The following is a 19,728-nucleotide window of genomic DNA, read 5'->3' as shown; positions in this document are numbered from 1 at the left end:
CTTTTTAGGAGGGGTATTAAAACTCTCCTTTTGTCCCCCTGATGTCCTCTAAGTAACTTAAAAGGAAATCCGCAGTCCTCTTGAATGTTTTTTGCAGCACTTAGGAGTAAAAGGGCCTTTATTTTGGTGCAATGATTCAAGAGGACTAAGAGTGATGTTAAAACACTTAGTGTTCCCTAGCAATTCTCAAAGTTCTTTAACAATTCCGTACACCAACATGACCGTGCTCGGGCAAAAAAGTGTGTGAAAAGTCATTGCTCGGCTCAAATAGTAGATTAAAAAAAGACTTTACGTCGCCTCTAGTGGTCATCTGTACTTCAGTGTGAACCACTATTTTGCTGATGGAGTTTATCTCGACTCAATTTATGAACCTTGACGTAAACCCGACCCAAATGTAATGCACGACTTTTGGTCAGCACAAAAATTTTACATTGGACCCAACAATTTTAAAACTTCGAAGTGTTCGAAAAGATCAAAGTTTCCTGCCGAAAAAAATCCTGCCGCAAAAAGAAATAAGTAATACTCTTCATCGAATTCTAGAAGACAACAATTTAGGTTGAAAGTAATGGGTGAGTTTATAAAAAAATTCCTTGAGGATTTAAGTTCCCTTTCATCTCAAATGAAATTTTCAATTGAAAATCATCAATTCGTCCAAGTTTCTACAAATAATACTATTTTTTACAAGCAAGCAATAGTAACAGCTGTGACATAGTATGGAGGTATTTCCTCAAATGTACAAATTTTAAACAGCAGATTTAGTTAATGTCTTGTTGAAAAATAACGCTAACGTTTTAACTTTAGTCAATTAACGTATAATATATCTACGCATTGTTTCAAGTTCCCTTTGACACTTGGCAGTTTTTATGTTCAGTTCATCAACACCATCCCAATTGCTGTAGTCAAAAGAATAGCCAATGCTGGGGTACACTTGTCGGCGTCTGAAATGAAACAGTATCATCTGGCTTTCAAACAAAACAATACAATTGAGTTTTGCGCTAACATTTTTTCAACAGATTGAGAGGATTCAATTTTTTAGAATCTTTTCGTTTTTGCCCTCGGGCTCAGTGGGCGAAGGCGGACATTATTTGCACCCCCAATGGCCTCACACAATACATTTACGGTGACATCTCAACAAATAGAAGTACCAAAATATAGAAACTTTAGATTCAGCAAATTTGATCGCCTCGAAATTTGAACCACTAAATTTTTGTGTTCAGTTATCCTACATTTAACTGAATCTAATTCTAAATAACAAAATCTACCGTGTTTGGCCATGCCTCGCGGGCCATAACCATTCCAAGCTGAGGTACGAGACGGAAGTGACCTCTGATCAGACCCAAGTGGGACGCACTCGGTGTGTTTGGAGACCAAAATTACAGCGTCTGGAAATTAGTTGGAGCGCACAAAAGTCTGGACAATGGTCTGAGTTTGATCTGATGAGAGGTCACTTCTGTCTGGCACCTCAAACTGGAATGCCTCAGCGAGCCATGGAACTTCATACGAATTTATGACAACCATGATTTCCAGTTTATTCCAACGGAATATTTTTTTCTTTTTTGTTTATATCTTCATCAAACCTTAGAGCAACGTTTTTTTTTATGGAGTGCATTATTGAGCAATAAAACAATCATTGTTACAATTTCACATGTCAAAAACTTTCTATATTTTGGTCCGCCCGCCATTTTAACTAGCGCTTTTTAGTATGCAATGGTATGAGCTCAGAGCTGGTGGGCTAAGAACGTATTGGGGCACAAACGGAAAAGATTCCTTTTGTGCGTTCATCCGAATAAATTGTAATCCACAAAGTAACAGACTCAAGTAGATTTGCTCCAACTAGTAAGTGCAATCCGTACCTAGTCCTAACACATGAGCAAGATTATTTCAAAACGAAGCTCTCGTACTTGTATTTTTGCCTTTTTTGTGTAAATATAACCATGCAAAGGAATGAGGAAGATGTTTGCACGTACTCTGAATGAACAATCCGCCCGATTGCAGATTAAGGCAATTAGTTCATCAGAAATCAGTTTAGTAAAATCCCTTGCCCATAATTGTGTCAATGTCAACAGTCCGTAGCAACAGTCCGTAACGTAAACCCTTCGATTAAAATCTACATCATTGAGTTAATAAACCAGCAGCCATAAGGGGACACAAGGGGGCTGCGTTTTTGAGCATTTTCCTCTGTGCAGGCGATGCTAGACATTTACTGTATTTTACCAGTCCAACTACCAAAGTAAAGCTTGTGACCGGACTGTAGGCTCCCAACAACACTGACTTGTGACCAGAAAGCGCTCCACAGAATACGAATTGTGATGAGAACCAAGTGATTTTTAGATCGATATCTTTGGATATTAAACACATAAAGAAGCTCGATCAGGGTCTCCTAACAAAAAGAAATTCAGATTTTAAACTCTAATCACAATTTTGCGAGCTTACTGTCCTTGCCATAATGTGACTTGTGCGCCGTTTTCACAGTGTACAGAATTAAAAAAAAACGAAAAACTGTGTAAAAATTTAGTTGTATTTGCAGTTTCCGTTTAAATCAGAAACAGTATAACAATTGACCAGCAACTCGGGATCTCCGAGATACAAACTCATTTTTCATGCTTTATAATTTGTCCTCCAGGAAATCAAAGACCACCAAGTTGTACAGGATAGTTAATACTTCCCAGTTTGTTGAGCAATTATGAGGTGCTATTATTTATAAATACACGCTTGCGTTTTGTGTATCAACTTGATTGATAAGGCGCGAATTGCCATAACTGAGAATGATTGAGACAGTCAAATGGAAGCTGTGTAAAATCATTTCGGAAACTTTTGTTGCTGTCTAAAACGACAACTCACTCGAAAGTCTTGCAAACTGTCTGCGCGAACCCTCTAAAAGTTTCAGAAGCCAACACAAGCGACCTGGTTGTCAAGGTGTCTACTTTTTGGCCGTAGTATCCATACTGTTTGTTTGTCTACGACAATTCCCTGATCGAGTGATAATATCGCAGAATATTTGCTTCAATTTTGAGGTTGGACTAATGTGTCACCAAGTGGGAGGGGACTTACTTTATTAATTGACTCCTCTCGACTCACCCAATGAGAGGGGAGCTGAACAAATTGCCCGAATAAACGAAAAAACGGAAGCAATCGAAGAAATTAAAGAACAGGAGGGGGTGGTAAGCTCAATTAGTAGACTGTTGATTGGAATTAGAACCATGTCAGCAATAAACTAAGTAATTTACGTTTCTTAGGTTATTTATATTTGTATATATATATATATATATATATATATATATATATATATGCATATATATATATATATATATATATATATATATATATATATGTATATATTATATATATATATATATATATATATATATATATACATACATACATATATATATATATATATATATATATATATATATATATATATATATTGGTATCACCTGATCTTAAATTCGGCGGAATATGCCAATTATCTCTGCTTCATTTAAGTTCAAGCTATATTGCACTAGTGAGATGAAGATGATGGCCGGTCACAGGTCCACATAAGATAATGAAATTTTCCAGGTTTAGAAAATTTATCGGCGTATAATGACAGTATTCTGTCTCCTTTTTGATCATGATATCCGCTCAAATCTCGAGATTCATGATATAAAATCAGATGATTATCTAATAATACCGACAGTCTCTCATTCGCGTCTCAATTTCAGAAACTCCGAAACAATAACTTTGCATGAAAAACTCAAGAATCTCGTCAAGAGGTGGTAGTTCGAAGAAGACTTTGATTGGGTGCTGCTGACAATTATGCTACTGATTGCGGCAAGTCGGAATGGACATCCGAAAACACGATCAAACGAGAAAATATTTTCAATCTCAAAAGAATGTAATCGCCAGCGTTGCCGATCTATTTTTTTCTATCGAGTTACCAAGTTCAACAACTCGATGTCACTGGCGTGTGATTTTCCTATTATAATCCATATTCAAGTCCTCCCAAATTCAAAAGAGAAGTCAAAGAAAATCTCTGTGATTTAGCTGAGAAGAAATTTAATTACAAATCGTACCCATATGGATGGACAGTGTTTGAGGGAAATCAAATTCAAGCCCCGTTAGGGACTTACTAAGCTTGGTGAAATCAAGCTTAGTTAAATTCATTATTATTATTATTATTATTATTATTATTATTATTATTATCATTATTATTATTATTATCACTATTATTATTAATATTATTATTATTATTATTATTATTATTATTATTATTATTATTATTATCATTATTATTATTTTTATTATTATTATTTTTATTATTATTATTATTATTATTATTATTATTGTGGTACCCTGTGGTATCCATCCACCACTAGTAACACCATTAGCGCAGTGAATTAATACTCAGTCAATCGCAGTATATATATATATAACCTTTTGTTCATACTCCATTCAATCGTACCACGATTGAGTACCTCAGTGACAGGTCCTAGCAACCTTGAGCTTGGACAATACACTGGCAGTGAACTGCCTAATCGCAGTCTGCCTTAAGAAGAGTAATAAACGGTTTGTCACTGAATCTCTTTTACATAAAGCTAAGACCTTTATTGAAGCGTTTCATCTAGCGATCAAGATACACGTACAACATGGCGCAGTCAGATGAAATAGGACGCACGGCGCTCGGCCTCGAACCTTTCTGGGACAAACCCAGTAGTAATCCACCAATCTCATGGGAGAAATGGAGGAGCCAGCTCAAAATGGCCCTCGTTGCCAAAACTAACATAGAACTGGACGAACTACTCCAAGAGAGACCGACTACAGTCATATACCCCCCAGAACCAGTGGAGGAACAACCCGTCCAAAACCCGACACAGACAATGGAACGAGAACGACTAACAAAGTACAACCAGGCGATAGCCAAATGGAAGAACGAATGCAACCACATCGATCGAATAGGAGTCTTATGCGGCGATAAGCCATGGGACATGGCAGACAGAAAAGCCAAATCACTAATCTACCTCAGCCTCGGAATTGAAGGACGAAAAATGCACGCAAGAAAATTCCCCCACACAAACGTAGAATCAAAGACCGCAATGGAGCTATGGGAAGAATTGGAACAAACTTTCATCCGTCCAAGAAACGTGACCTTTGATAGATACTTACTCCTGACACGTAAACAACAAAGAGGTGAAACGATGGAACAATTTCACTCTGCACTCAAATCACTAGCCGAACACTGTCAACTAGGGGAACTAGAAGACGAACTACTAAGGGACATATTTACCGCAAATATGATAGACCAAGAAATCCAAAAGGAACTCTTGAAAACAACCTTAACTCCCGAAAAAGCCTTAGAATTAGCAGTAAGCATCGAATTAGGCATATGAAGCCAATTAGCCATTCAGGCAAGACAGCCATCGGATACACCGACAAACACCTTCATTGGACGAGAAGAACAAGTCATGGAAATCTCCAGCTCACGCTACCGCGGATCTAATAGACCCCTGTCAACATTTAGAGGCACAACTAGAGGAATAACCAGAGGGATCGGCAGAGTGTCGAGCAACAACAACAACAACAGAGCACCAACACACAACTGCAGAAATTGCGGACAACCATGGGACGCGAACCATCGAATAAAATGCCAAGCAATAGGCCAAACATGCCGCCGATGCAATAAGCAAAATCACTTTGCGAAGGTGTGTAGATCAAACCTGAACAGACAACAAACTAGTAGATCGGTGAACGAGATAGACAACCAAAACCTAGACCAACCATCACAAGGCATACATATGATTACACACATCCCGGACACCCAATCAACATACGAAGACTCCGCAGATGAATATACAGTAAACATGATGGAAACACCCGACGATTCCACGACACCATCCAAGCTACACATACAGTACGGGCACAGCAAATTCTGGGTAATGGTCGACTCAGGGAGCTCCACTAGTATCGTAACTGAACAGATGGCGAAAGACATAGAGGCCAGAGACAGCAACACATGGTGGAGCAGAACAACAAACCCAGTACAATTGAAGAGCTACACGGACACCCCCATAAAGAATCTAGGGACACTTTACTGTGACATCGAGTGCAACGGATGGAAAGCAGGACGTGCGGACATCATAGTTGTACCAAACAAACATCGAGCAATCATAGGAAGGGACATGTTCAAACCCCTTGGGATCCAACTAACACAACACGAATCACCAACATCTACAGGTAAGAACATCAACTCAATAGACACACCCCAAACCCCTACAATCATAGCCGAAATAGCAATAAAATACAAAAAGTTAACATCAAGGATAGGACGCTCCCTACACCATAAGGTAAAATCACAATTTAAGCCAAACTTTACACCGGTCCACCAGAAGGGAAGACGCGTACCACTACACCTCGAGAAACAAGTCGAAGAAGAACTAAAAAACTTACAAAACAACGGACACATAACAAAACTAGACAAATGCAGCGATGAATTTTTTATATCACCAATAGTCATCACAGTGAAGAAGGATAAATCAATAAAATTAGCGATGGACTCAAAAACAATCAACAAAGCAATTCACAAAAACAAATACCAAATGCATAACATCGACTGTCTTATGGACAGCATAGCACAAACAATCACTCAATCGTCCGACGAAGGAGAAGTCCTATTCTCATCAATAGACTTACGATACGCATACAGCCAGTTACCACTAGATGAAGATACAGCAGAACAATGCAATTTCAATATCATAGGCGGCAAAACCACAGGAGCATATCGATTCAATAATGGATTTTACGGACTCACGGACATGCCAGCAGAATTCCAAAAAGCAATAGACAAAACTCTATACAACCTAACAAACACATTCAGTTTTCTAGACGACATCATCATAGTTAGTGGAGGCGGCATACAAAACCATAAAGAAAAACTATTCAAATGTTTAGACAGATTAAACGAAGAAAACCTAGCAATCAACCTCAACAAATGTCATTTCGCAAAAGATAAGATAACGTGGCTAGGCTACGAAATAGACAAAAAAAGGTATCAAACCAATCGTCTCCAAGACACAAGCTATACTAAATCTAAAACCACCCACGTCCCACAAACAACTAAAATCATTCTTAGGCAGCGTACATCACCTAACGAAATTTATACCGAACCTCGCACCCCTATGCCGTGAATTTCGAAATCTATTACGAAAAGAAACGAAATATGTTTGGACAAAACATCACCAAACAAAATTTGAAAATATAAAGAATTGCATACGCAACTTAACAGAAAATACATACTACGACACAAAAAGAAAAACCAGAGTTAAAACAGACGCATCAAGATCAGGCCTAGGAGCAGTCCTAGAACAAGAAACATGCAACGGATGGGAGACAATATCATACGCTTCAAGATTTTTAAATAAAGCGGAAGAAAAATACAGCATAAACGAACTAGAGTTATTAGGCGTAGTATGGGCATTAGAACACTTTAAACATTATTTATTAGGCCATCATTTTACAGTACAAACAGATCATAGGGCACTACTATCAATCCTCAAAGAACGCTCCAGCAAAATTCATCAAAGCCGTTTAACGAGATGGTATGACAGGCTAATCCCATTCAACTTTAATATAGAACACATACCAGGAACAAAAATGGGACTAGCAGATTATATGTCGCGCAATCCATCCGAACCGGCAAAATCCCCAGCACATACGACGAAAATTTTATAATAGCGCAAATAGACATAATCAAAGAAACATTTCATATAATACGCAAAAGAGGAAGACCAAAGAAACAAAGCATTACTAATACACAACCCAATTCTAAAACAACACCCAGCGATTCCAACGCTATTAAAACACATACCTTGCAATCGCCCCACGATTCCAACCAATCTATGAACTACCAAACAAAACGCCAAAGAGGACGGCCCAGAAAAACAAAAGCGGAATCGTCGAACGAATCCACACAATTTAGAGACAACACCGACAAACGCCGCACGAATACTAACAAAATACAAACAAACTTGAATTACAACCTACGCAGCAGTCACAAGACATTCCAACCACAAACAAACATGTCGAATAATGACGTCATTAACAACACACAAGACACACAGCGAACGATTACAGAAACGCATTTGCCAATTAACACAGCTATACTTAAACAGCCTAACTTTAAACAAACAAACGAAATGGAACACACAACAAACAAACCAAATAGCGCCACCATCAAATCACCAACACAGAAAACACCATTTTCAATGAGGAACTATCTGAGCCCCACCCCAAATAAGGACGAACTACACCCCACCAGCTCATCGGACGACCAACTCCCTAAAGAACTTGACATCATCTTCAACAAACAACTAATAGCAGCCATGATCAACAGGGATACGGTACTACGTGAAATAAGAGACTGCATTCTCAACAACAATCAAACGCGATGCAAACAACTCAGCAGACAGATACACGCAAAATGGAACAGCTTAAGTGTCAACAACGGCTGCATACTGATCGACAACAAACTAGCAAAACCAAACATCCTAAAAGATTCCGTAATCGACGTACTCCACTCAACACACCCTGGAGCATGGGGCATGACAGAATTGGGACAAAGATTGGGGTGCATTAAACTGGACCCTAATCAAAAACCGTTCAATATCAAAAGTGCCCTCCAAAACCTATCTTTCGAACTACGCACGTGCCGAAAGAAAAATTCTAAACTCTCCCCGTTCGAAGCCCATTACGGATGAAAAGCAAATACCACAATAACAAATATAACATCAAAACCTAACATAAAAAATCTAAACTGGTCAAATAATTTAAAATATTATTTAGATGACAACTTCATAGGAGAGGAGGAATTGATCAGCCAGGAGAAATGGTACGACGAGGACTTGGACAGCGACAACGAAGTGAGAGCAACCAAAGAACGTAAACTGCAGGAAGCCAAAGATGATAAAGGCGAAGTACCGCGTATCATAAAACTTCAATCTGCTAACTTTGAACAGCCCCTCGCCAGAAACAGCCCGCGTCTCCAACTAGCCCGCAAAACCCTCGCCGCCTCTCGAAACAAGAAACAACTCCAAGGCTTGTATGAAGCGATTCCAGAGGGGGCTGCGTTAGTAAAAACAACAGATAGCACCGTGACCATTAAAGTCCCCGGCCAACAAGATACGGTATTAAACAAATCCGACGTAGCAAAATTTGGCACGCCGGAGCAACGCCACATTCCCCTGATCAACTTTGCCGCCAGAAAGACCGTGCGCAACCACCACGCAAAGTTCATCAGTAGTATAGAGTCACATGCACAAGACATCAAAAGCAAATTAATCGGCCAACGAGCCATACGAAAAAGAGAAACCACAACGTCAAAAAAGGCAAAAGCCAATCTCTCCAAAGTCAACAGAATCAAAATCCCTCACAAAAAATGCTATCAACCGTCACCCAAGAAAGGGTCCCCGAAAAAGAGAAAGCTCTCAACGGAGTCCTCTCAAGCATCTGATGAAGAACAGGACAACGAGCCCCTCGACACCGACTCTAACCCCGAAAGTAAAGCCGCCACCAAACATCACGGAAGCACCTATCCAATTGATCCAACGCAAGCATCCACTAGACGTAGTGTACGGGACAAGAAAAAGCCCAAACGATACGGCGATCTGACAGAATTGTCTTCATCGGACGAATCACCGGACTTGAAACAACCCAAGAAACGACGCGCCGGCACAAGCATCGCATCATACTCGCCTCCAAGACAACCCAACACGGGAACAACAGTATCACCGCCACACAGCATAATCCCGACGATCACCCCCTACCAAAACCAAATGGCCGAAAACATCGAGGACCCACCACAAGCCCAAGAAGAGGACGCATCACACGGTGATGTACTGACAATCTACGATCAAGACATGCCCGAATGCCAACTCCAGCCTCATGAACTTTAGTCAAGTTCACTATAAACTTTCAAAAACTCAACGCACAGTAAGCGTAAAGTTCAAAACTCAGTATAATACTTCATCATTGTTATCACTTATCGTAACTTACTTACAATCTCGCTATATTATAGTACATGTGTTCATCTATATTACTCATCCATCATGTTAAAGTAATCACCTTTCATCCATTTATCAATCGTTGCTTCATATATAGTACCAAACTTCTCTAAGCGTCATGCCGCTCCATTTATGTTAAATTTAGTTATAAACTAAAATTTTCTAGAGGAGGAAATTTGGTACCCTGTGGTATCCATCCACCACTAGTAACACCATTAGCGCAGTGAATTAATACTCAGTCAATCGCAGTATATATATATATATATAACCTTTTGTTCATACTCCATTCAATCGTACCACGATTGAGTACATCAGTGACAGGTCCTAGCAACCTTGAGCTTGGACAATACACTGGCAGTGAACTGCCTAATCGCAGTCTGCCTTAAGAAGAGTAATAAACGGTTTGTCACTGAATCTCTTTTACATAAAGCTAAGATCTTTATTGAAGCGTTTCATCTAGCGATCAAGATACACGTACAACAATTATTATTATTATTACTATTATTATAAATGTTATTATTAATATAATTATTATTATTATTATTATTATTATTATTATTATTATTATTATTATTATTATTATTATTATTGTTATATCCATTATTATTATAAATGGACGCTTCCTAAGAATGATTTGAGTTGTTTATGGGATGAGGGTGGCTTCAGATTAAGTATTGCCTGTGTCTTAGAGACGATATGTTTAATACTTTTTTGGACTATTTCATAGCCTAGCCACGTTATCTTATATTTTGCGAAGTGGCATTTATTAAAGTTTACTGCCAGGTTTTCTTCATTTATTCTGTCTAGGCATTTGAATAATTTTTCTTTATGATTTCTCAAACCAACCCCCGTGACGATAATGATATCGTCCAGGAAACTGAATGTATTCGATAGGTTGTATAAAGTTTTGTCTATGGCTTTTTGGATTTCTGCCGCCATATCTGTTAGTCCGTAGAATCCGGTGTTGAATCGATATGTTCCTGTAGCTCGACCGCCTATTATGTTGAAATTGCATTGTTTTGCTGTGTCGTCATCGAGTGGTAATTGGCTGTATGCGTAGCGTAGGTCTATTGTTGACTTCTCCTTCGTCGGACGATTGAGTGATGGTTTGTGCGATGCTGTCCACTAGGCAGTCGACGCTGTGCATCTGATATTTGCTTTTGTGAATTGATTTGTTGATTGTTTTCGAGTCCATTGATAGTTTTATTGATTTGTCTTTCTTCACTGTAATTACGATAGGTGATATGAAAAACTCGTCGCTACATTTTTCTACTTTGGTTATATGTCCGTTGTTCTGTAAATTTTTTAGTTCTTCTTCTACTTTTGTTTCGAGGTGTAGTGGTACGCGTCTTCCTTTTTGATGGACAGGGGTGTATTTTGGCTTAAATTGTGATTTTAGCATATGATGTATGTATCGTCCTGTTCTGGTTGTTAGGTTTTTGTATTTAATTGCTACTTCTTCTTTGACTGAGGGGGTTTGAGGGGTGTCTATTGAGTTGACATTCTTACCTTAGGACCTTGGGGAGTCGTGTTGTTTTAGTTGTATTCCTAGTGGTTTGAACAGGTCCCTTCCCACAATCGCTCGGTGTTTGTTTGGGACCACTATGGTGTCCGCGCGTCATGCCTTCCACCGTTGCACTCAATGTGGCAGTAGAGGGTTCCCAGGTTTTTATGAGGGTGTTCGTGTAATTCTTTAGTTCCACTGGATTTGTTTTTCTGCTCAACCACGTGTTGCTATCTCTGGCCTCTATATCTTTCGCCATTTGTTCTTTGACAATGCTATTGGAACTTCGACCATTACTCAGAATTTACTGTGACCATATTGGATATGTGGTTTTGATGGTGTTGTGGGGTCGTCCGGTGTTTCCATCATGTTAACTGAGTATTCGCCTGCTGAGTCATTGTATATCGATTGGGTGTCCGGGTTTAGTGAGATCATGTTTATGCCTTGTGTTTGTTGGTCCAATCCCTGGTTGTCAATTTCGTTCACAGATCTTCCGGATTGGGGTCTGTTTAGGTTGGATCTGCAAACCTTCGCATAGTGGTTCTGTTTGTTGCATCGACGGCACGTTTGGCCGATTGCTTGGCACCTTGCTCGATGGTTGCCATCCCAGGGTTGTCCACAGTTCCTGCAGTTGTGAGTGGATGCTCTGTTGTTATTGTCCATGCCTCTGCCGTTTACTCTACCCATACCTCGCGGTGTTGGTGGTCTGCTAGATCCCCGGAAGCGTGAGCTTGAGATTTCCAGGACTGGTTCCTCTCGTCCAATAAATGGGGTTGCCGAAGCATCCAATGGTTGTCTTGCCTGTGTGGCTAATTGGCTTCTGATGCCTAATTCGATGCTCGATGCTAGTTCGAGGGCCTTTTCTGGGGTGAGGGTTGTTTTTATCAATTTTGTATCTCTTGATCTATCATGTTTGCGGTGAATATATCCCTTAGTAATTCATCTTCTAAATCGACAAGTTGACAATGTTCCGCTAGCGATCTGAGTGCCGAATGGAATTGTTTCATTGTTTCCCCTCGGTATTGTTTGCGTGTCAACAGAAGGTATCTATCGAACGTTACATTTCTTGGGCGGATGAAGGTTTGCTCTAATTCGTCCCATAGTTCCATTGTTGATTTTGATTCCACGTTTTTGTAGGGGAACTTTCTTGCGTGCATCTTTCGTCCTCCGATTCCGAGGCTAAGGTAGATCAGAGATTTGGCTTTTCGATCTGCCATGTCCCATGGTTTGTCGCTGCATAGGACCCCTATTCGATCGATTTGATTATATTCGTTTTTCCATTTGGCTATTGTCTGGTGGTACCTCGTCATTTGTTCTCCTTCCATTGTTTGTGTTGGATTATGTACGGGTTGTTCCTCTACCGGTTCGGGGGGGGGGGGGGGGGGTAAATGACTGTCGTCGGTCTCTCTTGGAGTAGTTCGTTTAGTTCGTCTAGTTCGGTCTTAGCGACGAGGGCCATTCTGAAATGACTCCTCCATTTCCACCATGATATTAGTGGGTTACTGCTACTGCTAGGTTTGTCCCAGAAGATTTCAAGTCCTAGCGCCGTGCGTCCTATTTTGTCTGACTGCGCCATTTTGTGCTCGGAAAGTGTTGCGCTATTCGATAGGCCTAGTATGTTGAATAAGGTAATCCAAAAAGACGTTAAGTGACAACTGTTAATTACTAAAGTTAAGGCAGACTGCGATTAGGCAATTCGCTGCCAACGTGATAGTTGAGCTCAAGGTTACAACTACCAGTCACTGAGATAATCAATCGTGGTACGATTGAGAGGTGCATAGAACAGAAGGCTACAAATGTACTGCACTTCACTGAATATGAATTTACTGCACTATTGATAGCTTAGGTGGTTAGTGGATACCACAGGTTACCACAATTATTATTATTATTATTATTATTATAATTATTATTATTATTATTATTATTATTATTATTATTATTATTATTATTATTTTTATTATTATTATTATTATTATTATTATTATAATCATTATTAATAATATTATTATTATTATCATTACTAATTTTCTTATTATTATTACTATTATTATTATTATTAATATTATTGTTATTATTATTATTATTATAATTATTATTATTATTATTATTATTATTATTATTTTGAATGTTATTATCATTATTATTATTATTATTATTACTCTTATTATTATTATTATTTTTATTATTATTATTGATATTATTATTATTATTATTATTATTATTATTATTATTATTATTACTATTATTGTTATTATTATTATTATTATTATTGTTATTATTATTATTATTATTATTATTATTATTATTAATATTATTATTATTATTATTATTATTATTATTATTATTATTATTGTTATTATTATTGTGATACTGGAGCTTACAGTATCTAGAAACTTTGTAACCAAGTACTAAATTATTTACCTATAAACACTCTATGCATATGTTATTTAATTACTGTCTTTGTAAATATATACCAATTGGTGTTAGTTGCTCTTTTGCAGCAACCTGTTCCGTTAAACATAGAAACGTGTTAATCACACATTAAGAAAGTGCAGACGATAAACTATAGCGATAGAAAACAGTGGCATCGTGGCCAATTGAGTATTATTGCACTACAGTGTTTTATTACATTAAGAACAGATTATTCCTATGAGTCAGGAACTAGACAGATCATCCACATCTTCACCTTTACACAATACATCAGAAATAGATAACCAACTGGTTTGGTCGAACCCAGTTAGGAACACACTAAACCCACAAATCTCTAGACAACTCGCATTCTCAAACATCCTTCTTGACATGGCGCAGTCAGCCAAAACTCCTTTAGGACTAAACCCATTCTGGGAATCCGGCGCAACACCACCAATAGAATGGAGACAATGGTTCTCAACACTAAAAATGGCGATACTGGCACGCGACAGTATTGAAGTAGATAAGTTACTCAAATTGAAACCACAACCCACAGACTTATTCTACCCCACACTACCAACATACGAAGAAGAATTTGAAGGAGAGACAGAAGATGAGGCAAGAAATAGAGAACAGAGGAACGAAAGAAAGGGAGTTGATTTTGAAAATGAATGCAAGACAATAGAGAGAAAAGGAGCAATGGTCGACAGAATACCGTGGGATGAAGCAGACACGAAAGTAAAAAGTCTGATATATCTATCACTTGGAGCGGAAGCGAGAAGAACATACCACCAGAAAAATCCACACACACAAATAGAAAAATGCACCACAAATGAACTCGCACATGAACTCAACATCACATTCACTATCCCAAGAAACACCACATTTGACAGATTTAAATTCGTCAAATCCATGCAACAATCACATGAATCACTCGAGACATTCCATAGCAGAATAAGGGAAGCAGGAGCACTATGCAAATTTAAAGATTTAGAGGAAGACCTAGTAAAGGACCTCTTTATTTCAAACATGAACAACACGTCAATACAAATGGACTTGTTATCAGAAGTAAGAACACCACAACAAGTACTCAACTTTGCAATCAATAGAGAAAGAGGTCAGGCAAACCAGCAGGAAATTTTGCGAGCACACTCCAGCAGCACCAACTGGTCACAAGTATCTTACATTAGAAATAGACCAAGAACATCCTTCACTCAACGCCCACCACAACAACCAATATTACCAACCCCACCAACTGGTAAAATTGAACCCTGCTACAAATGTGGTCATCCATTTATAAAAAATCACTTAAACATGTGCAAAGCCCAAAATTTCACTTGCAAAATTTGTAAGAAGATCGGTCACTTTACAACAATGTGCAAAGCCCCAATGCCAGAACGAAGAAACACAACGTTCAGACAGGACTTCAGGAAAAATACACAACAACAACAATCAACACCACAAACGAGAAGAGTGAGACACGTGAAAGAACAAGACATTTGCGAGGAAGAACAAGAAACAGAAGAAGAAACTGTCGATCCAGAAGCTGCTTTATACATAAAGGAACTAATGGAAGACTGGTCATCAGTCAACACAATAAGACCTGTGGAAGTGAAGAAAATAAACACCATATCAGTTAACAAAACAACTGGAGGTGAATGCTGGGTCAAAACAAAGGGGAAAAACACGGAAGTGGATTGGCTAGCAGATACTGGTTCACCCCGCTCATTTTTGGAATACACAAAAGCAAAAGAAATCACAAAACGAAACAAAGAAAGCAAAATAACAATGTTCGACGAGAAATCAAGATACAAATGTTTCAACAACCAGGATATAAAGATCCTAGGAGTACTGCACATCACACTTAAATCGGGGGCATGGACAGCTAATAACTGTAGAATATTGTTGGTCAAACATCTACCACAACCAGTTATGGGGAGAGATATTCTACAACAACTGGGAATAGTCCTCACGGCCACAAAACCAACTGGTAAGATAATTAACTTAGTATCAGACACAGCGACAGAACAAAATATAATAAAATGGATATTCAAAAAGTACCCACATCTATGCACAAGACTAGGACGTTCAAAAAACCATGTGGCAAAATCAAATTTCAAAGAAAATTTTATACCAACACAACACAAAGGTAGAAGAGTACCAATTCACTTATTAGAAAGGGTAGAACAAGAACTAGAAAAACTAATTGAAGATAAACAAATCAAGAGATTGGAAAAATGCTCAGATGAATACTTTATAAGCCCCGTAGTAATCACTGTTAAAAAGGACAAAAGCGTCAAAATTGCACTCGATTCTAAGGAATTAAACGACACAATACACAAAAACAAATACCAAAGGCAAAGCATCGATCACTTAATAGACGCAGTTGCAAGCTACATCTCTGAACGAAGCACAGAACAAGGAACATTTTACTTTTCGAAAATAGATTTGAAATATGCCTACAGCCAAATACCATTAGATCCACAACTACAAAAACACTGCAATTTCAACATATTAGGAGGAAAAGCAACAGGCACATACAGATTCCTAAATGGATTCTACGGATTAACAGATATGCCAGCAACATTCCAAAAAACCATTGACGTAACACTTAAAAATTGTCATAATAAATTTGCCTTCCTAGATGACATACTAGTAATAACAAAAGGACAATTGACAGATCACGAGAAAGAACTTGACAAAATATTACACCAATTGGACAAAGAAAACCTAGCAATAAAATTACAAAAATGTGAATTTGCACAGAAACAAATAACTTGGTTAGGCTATGAAATAACACCAACTGGTATAACGCCTACAAAAAAGAAATGCGAATCAATCAACCAATTGGAAACACCAAAAACATTAAAACAACTCAGATCATTCATGGGATGCATACATCACCTAATAAAATTCACACCAAGACTAGCAGAATTATCTGAACCTTTAAGACCACTGTTATCAAAGAACAATACAAAAGCACAAAACAAACTAGACTGGAAGTATGAACACACAGAAGCATTCGAAAACATCAAAAAACAAATAATAAACATTACAGAAAATAAACACTTTGATATAACCAAAGACACAAGAATAAAAAGCGACGCAAGCAAAAAAGGCCTAGGCGCATGCCTGGAACAAAGACACGGCCAAATTTGGAAACCAGTTGCATACGCCAGCAGGTTCCTGAACAGATTAGAAGAAAGATATAGCACAAATGAACTCGAACTGTTAGCAATAGTTTGGGCATTAGAGCATTTTAAATACTACCTATATGGAAATAAATTCACCCTCCAAACGGACCATCAAGCACTATTGTCAGCACTCAAAAATAATCGAGGTAACAAGACATACCAAAGCAGATTATCAAGATGGGTAGACAGACTACTTCCGTTTAATTTTACAATAGAACATATACCGGGAAAAAATATGGGCTTCGCAGATTACTTAAGTAGAAATCCATCAGGCGCACCATCATCAACTAACGAGGACGACGAAAAGTTTGTAATAAACCTAATAGAGGAAATGAAGCATGCAATTTTAAAACAAAGCATAAATTCAATTGGTTCAAATAAACCAACTGGTAATTCAAACCAATCAGAGAGCTTAATTCAAAATGAACGAAATGACGTCAACCATGCTAAAGAAAACACACACACAAAAGAAAACGCTTTTCGCCATAGTAAATTCAAAAGTAAGTCGCTTCTTTCTCACTCTCTGTTAACAAGAATCAAACCAAAATTAATCGCAATTACAACTCGCGCTCGTCCAAAATTAAACACATTCGAAATTCCAATAAACAAACGATTCCGTGGCCCAAACAAAATTAAAACTCCAATGGAGATACAAATTCCTAACAAAAATGTGCGTGACAACAGCACACAAACCGATATCGATTCTAATAAAGGCAAAGGCCTACTTCCCCTCATCCCTGATAAACACGAAGAATTATTTAAAGCTATAGATGACAAACCAACACCCGATTATAGATTTAACCTCATGAAAGTATTTAACGAGGAATTTATAGCAGAAAACTCAAAAAAGGACCTAGGTCCAATTATCGACCTCGTAGAAAAACAAGATTGGTTTTCACTGAAGAAAACAAATCCCATATTTTACAAAATTCACCGCGACCTTTCAGTTACACCATCGGGTTGCCTTTTATATGACAACCGTTTAGTTATTCCAGCCAAGTTACGACCGATGGTCCTGCAAACAGTTCACAGCAAACACCCAGGACAAGCGGGCATGTTGGCCCTTGCGAAATTAATATGGTATGCACACATTCATAGTGAGATCGTCGCACAGGCACAAAGCTGCAAACATTGCATTGAAAAAGGTAAAAATTTAAAACCAATAATTGCAAGAACCAATCTAGGCTCACTACCAACACTAGTAGAACCCAATGAAGAAATACAAATGGAATTTGCAGGTCCAATTCCATTTAAGAATAACACACAAAATAACTATATTTTAGTAACAGTAGATAGAATATCGAGATACCCTCATGCAGAAATATTCAACAATTGTGACACAAACACAGCCATAGAATATCTCGAAAGCTACTGTAAAGTGCACGGAATTCCACGTTCAATTAGATGCGACCAAGCACAAGCATTTAAAGCAAAAGAATTCGACATATTTTGCAAAAATAAAAACATAAAACTTATATTAGCTCCAGCTGGTGACCATAGGGGCACAGGTATGGTAGAAAGACTAATCCAAACAATAAAAAGAAGATTAGCGGTATTAGATATAGACCCAAACTGGTCTAACACAACACTAACCAACAGGTTAGCGAATATCATAGAAAACATCAGATTAATACCCAACACTACAAAAAAACTATCACCGTTTGAAGCACACTTCGGAAGAAAACCAAACACTGAAATATCGAACATCACAACAAAAGCATCACACAAAAACCTCTCTTACAAAAATCTAACAAACTACTGTTTAGACAAGAAAGTGCTAAAGCAGAATGCCCTCACCATGGAGGAGATCTGGCGACGAGATGGTGATTCGGAACAAGAACTCGACATCAGATACAAAAGTGACAATGACAACGAAGAGACTCAACCGCCTACACCCACAAACCTAACACCAACAGGCAGTCACCAACTGGTAGAAGTAACTTCAAGCGACGACTCAGAAAATGTACCATTAGCATCAACCTCCAGAACAACAAAGTCACCATGTAAGATATATCCATCTGAAATCCACTTCACGATAGGTGATAAAACTACAAAATACATAAAAACACGAAAAAACGTCGCACGAAAATCACTGGCAAGAAAAACAAAAGAACCTCGTAATACACTGGCACCACAATGGAACATAATAGAGGACGGCACCATCACTAATTACTCACCACACACAATAACCATAGACACACCACTTAGAAAAAACACTGTAATAAGAAAAAATCATCTTGCTATAGTAAACGAACAAAAACCTATCAGAGAAACAATACAAGAACAACAAAAACCAAGACTAATACATATGGTAGCATGTAAGACAGTTGGTGAATACAAAAGAAACCAAGAAAAAATTAAGAAGTTTTGTTTAGAAGAAGCAAAACAACAGAAAGTAACAAAGATGACCCCACCAACTGGCGAACACAGAATACAACAAACAAAGCCCAGGAACACACGTCAAAGAGCAGAACCAACCAACTGGAGCCCAGCTAAAGTTCGTCGAGTAGCAAGCCAAAATCAGCGTAAACAACAACAAAAGAATAAAAGCCCGACAACAACCAAGAAACAGAATCGACCAAAACAG

General features: G+C 38.1%; 1 protein-coding gene across 1 annotated transcript in view; it reads right to left on the bottom strand.

Annotated features, from left to right (window-relative positions):
- Positions 1–625: 625 nt before the first annotated feature.
- The window catches only part of LOC142344075 (uncharacterized), a 31,732-nt gene continuing 12,629 nt past the window's right edge, over positions 626–19,728 (bottom strand). Inside the window, exon 3 of the mRNA XM_075395557.1 lies at positions 626–938. Coding sequence (XP_075251672.1) covers positions 868–938 — 71 coding nt within the window. The 3' untranslated portion in view covers positions 626–867. The remainder of the gene's footprint in view (positions 939–19,728) is intronic.

The sequence above is a fragment of the Convolutriloba macropyga genome, chromosome 8 (assembly GCF_964194025.1).
Source record: "Convolutriloba macropyga chromosome 8, txConMacr16.3, whole genome shotgun sequence".
Classification (NCBI taxonomy): domain Eukaryota; kingdom Metazoa; phylum Xenacoelomorpha; order Acoela; family Convolutidae; genus Convolutriloba; species Convolutriloba macropyga.
The sequence above is the reverse complement of the archived record's forward strand: the minus strand, read 5'-3'. Positions and strand labels throughout refer to the sequence as shown.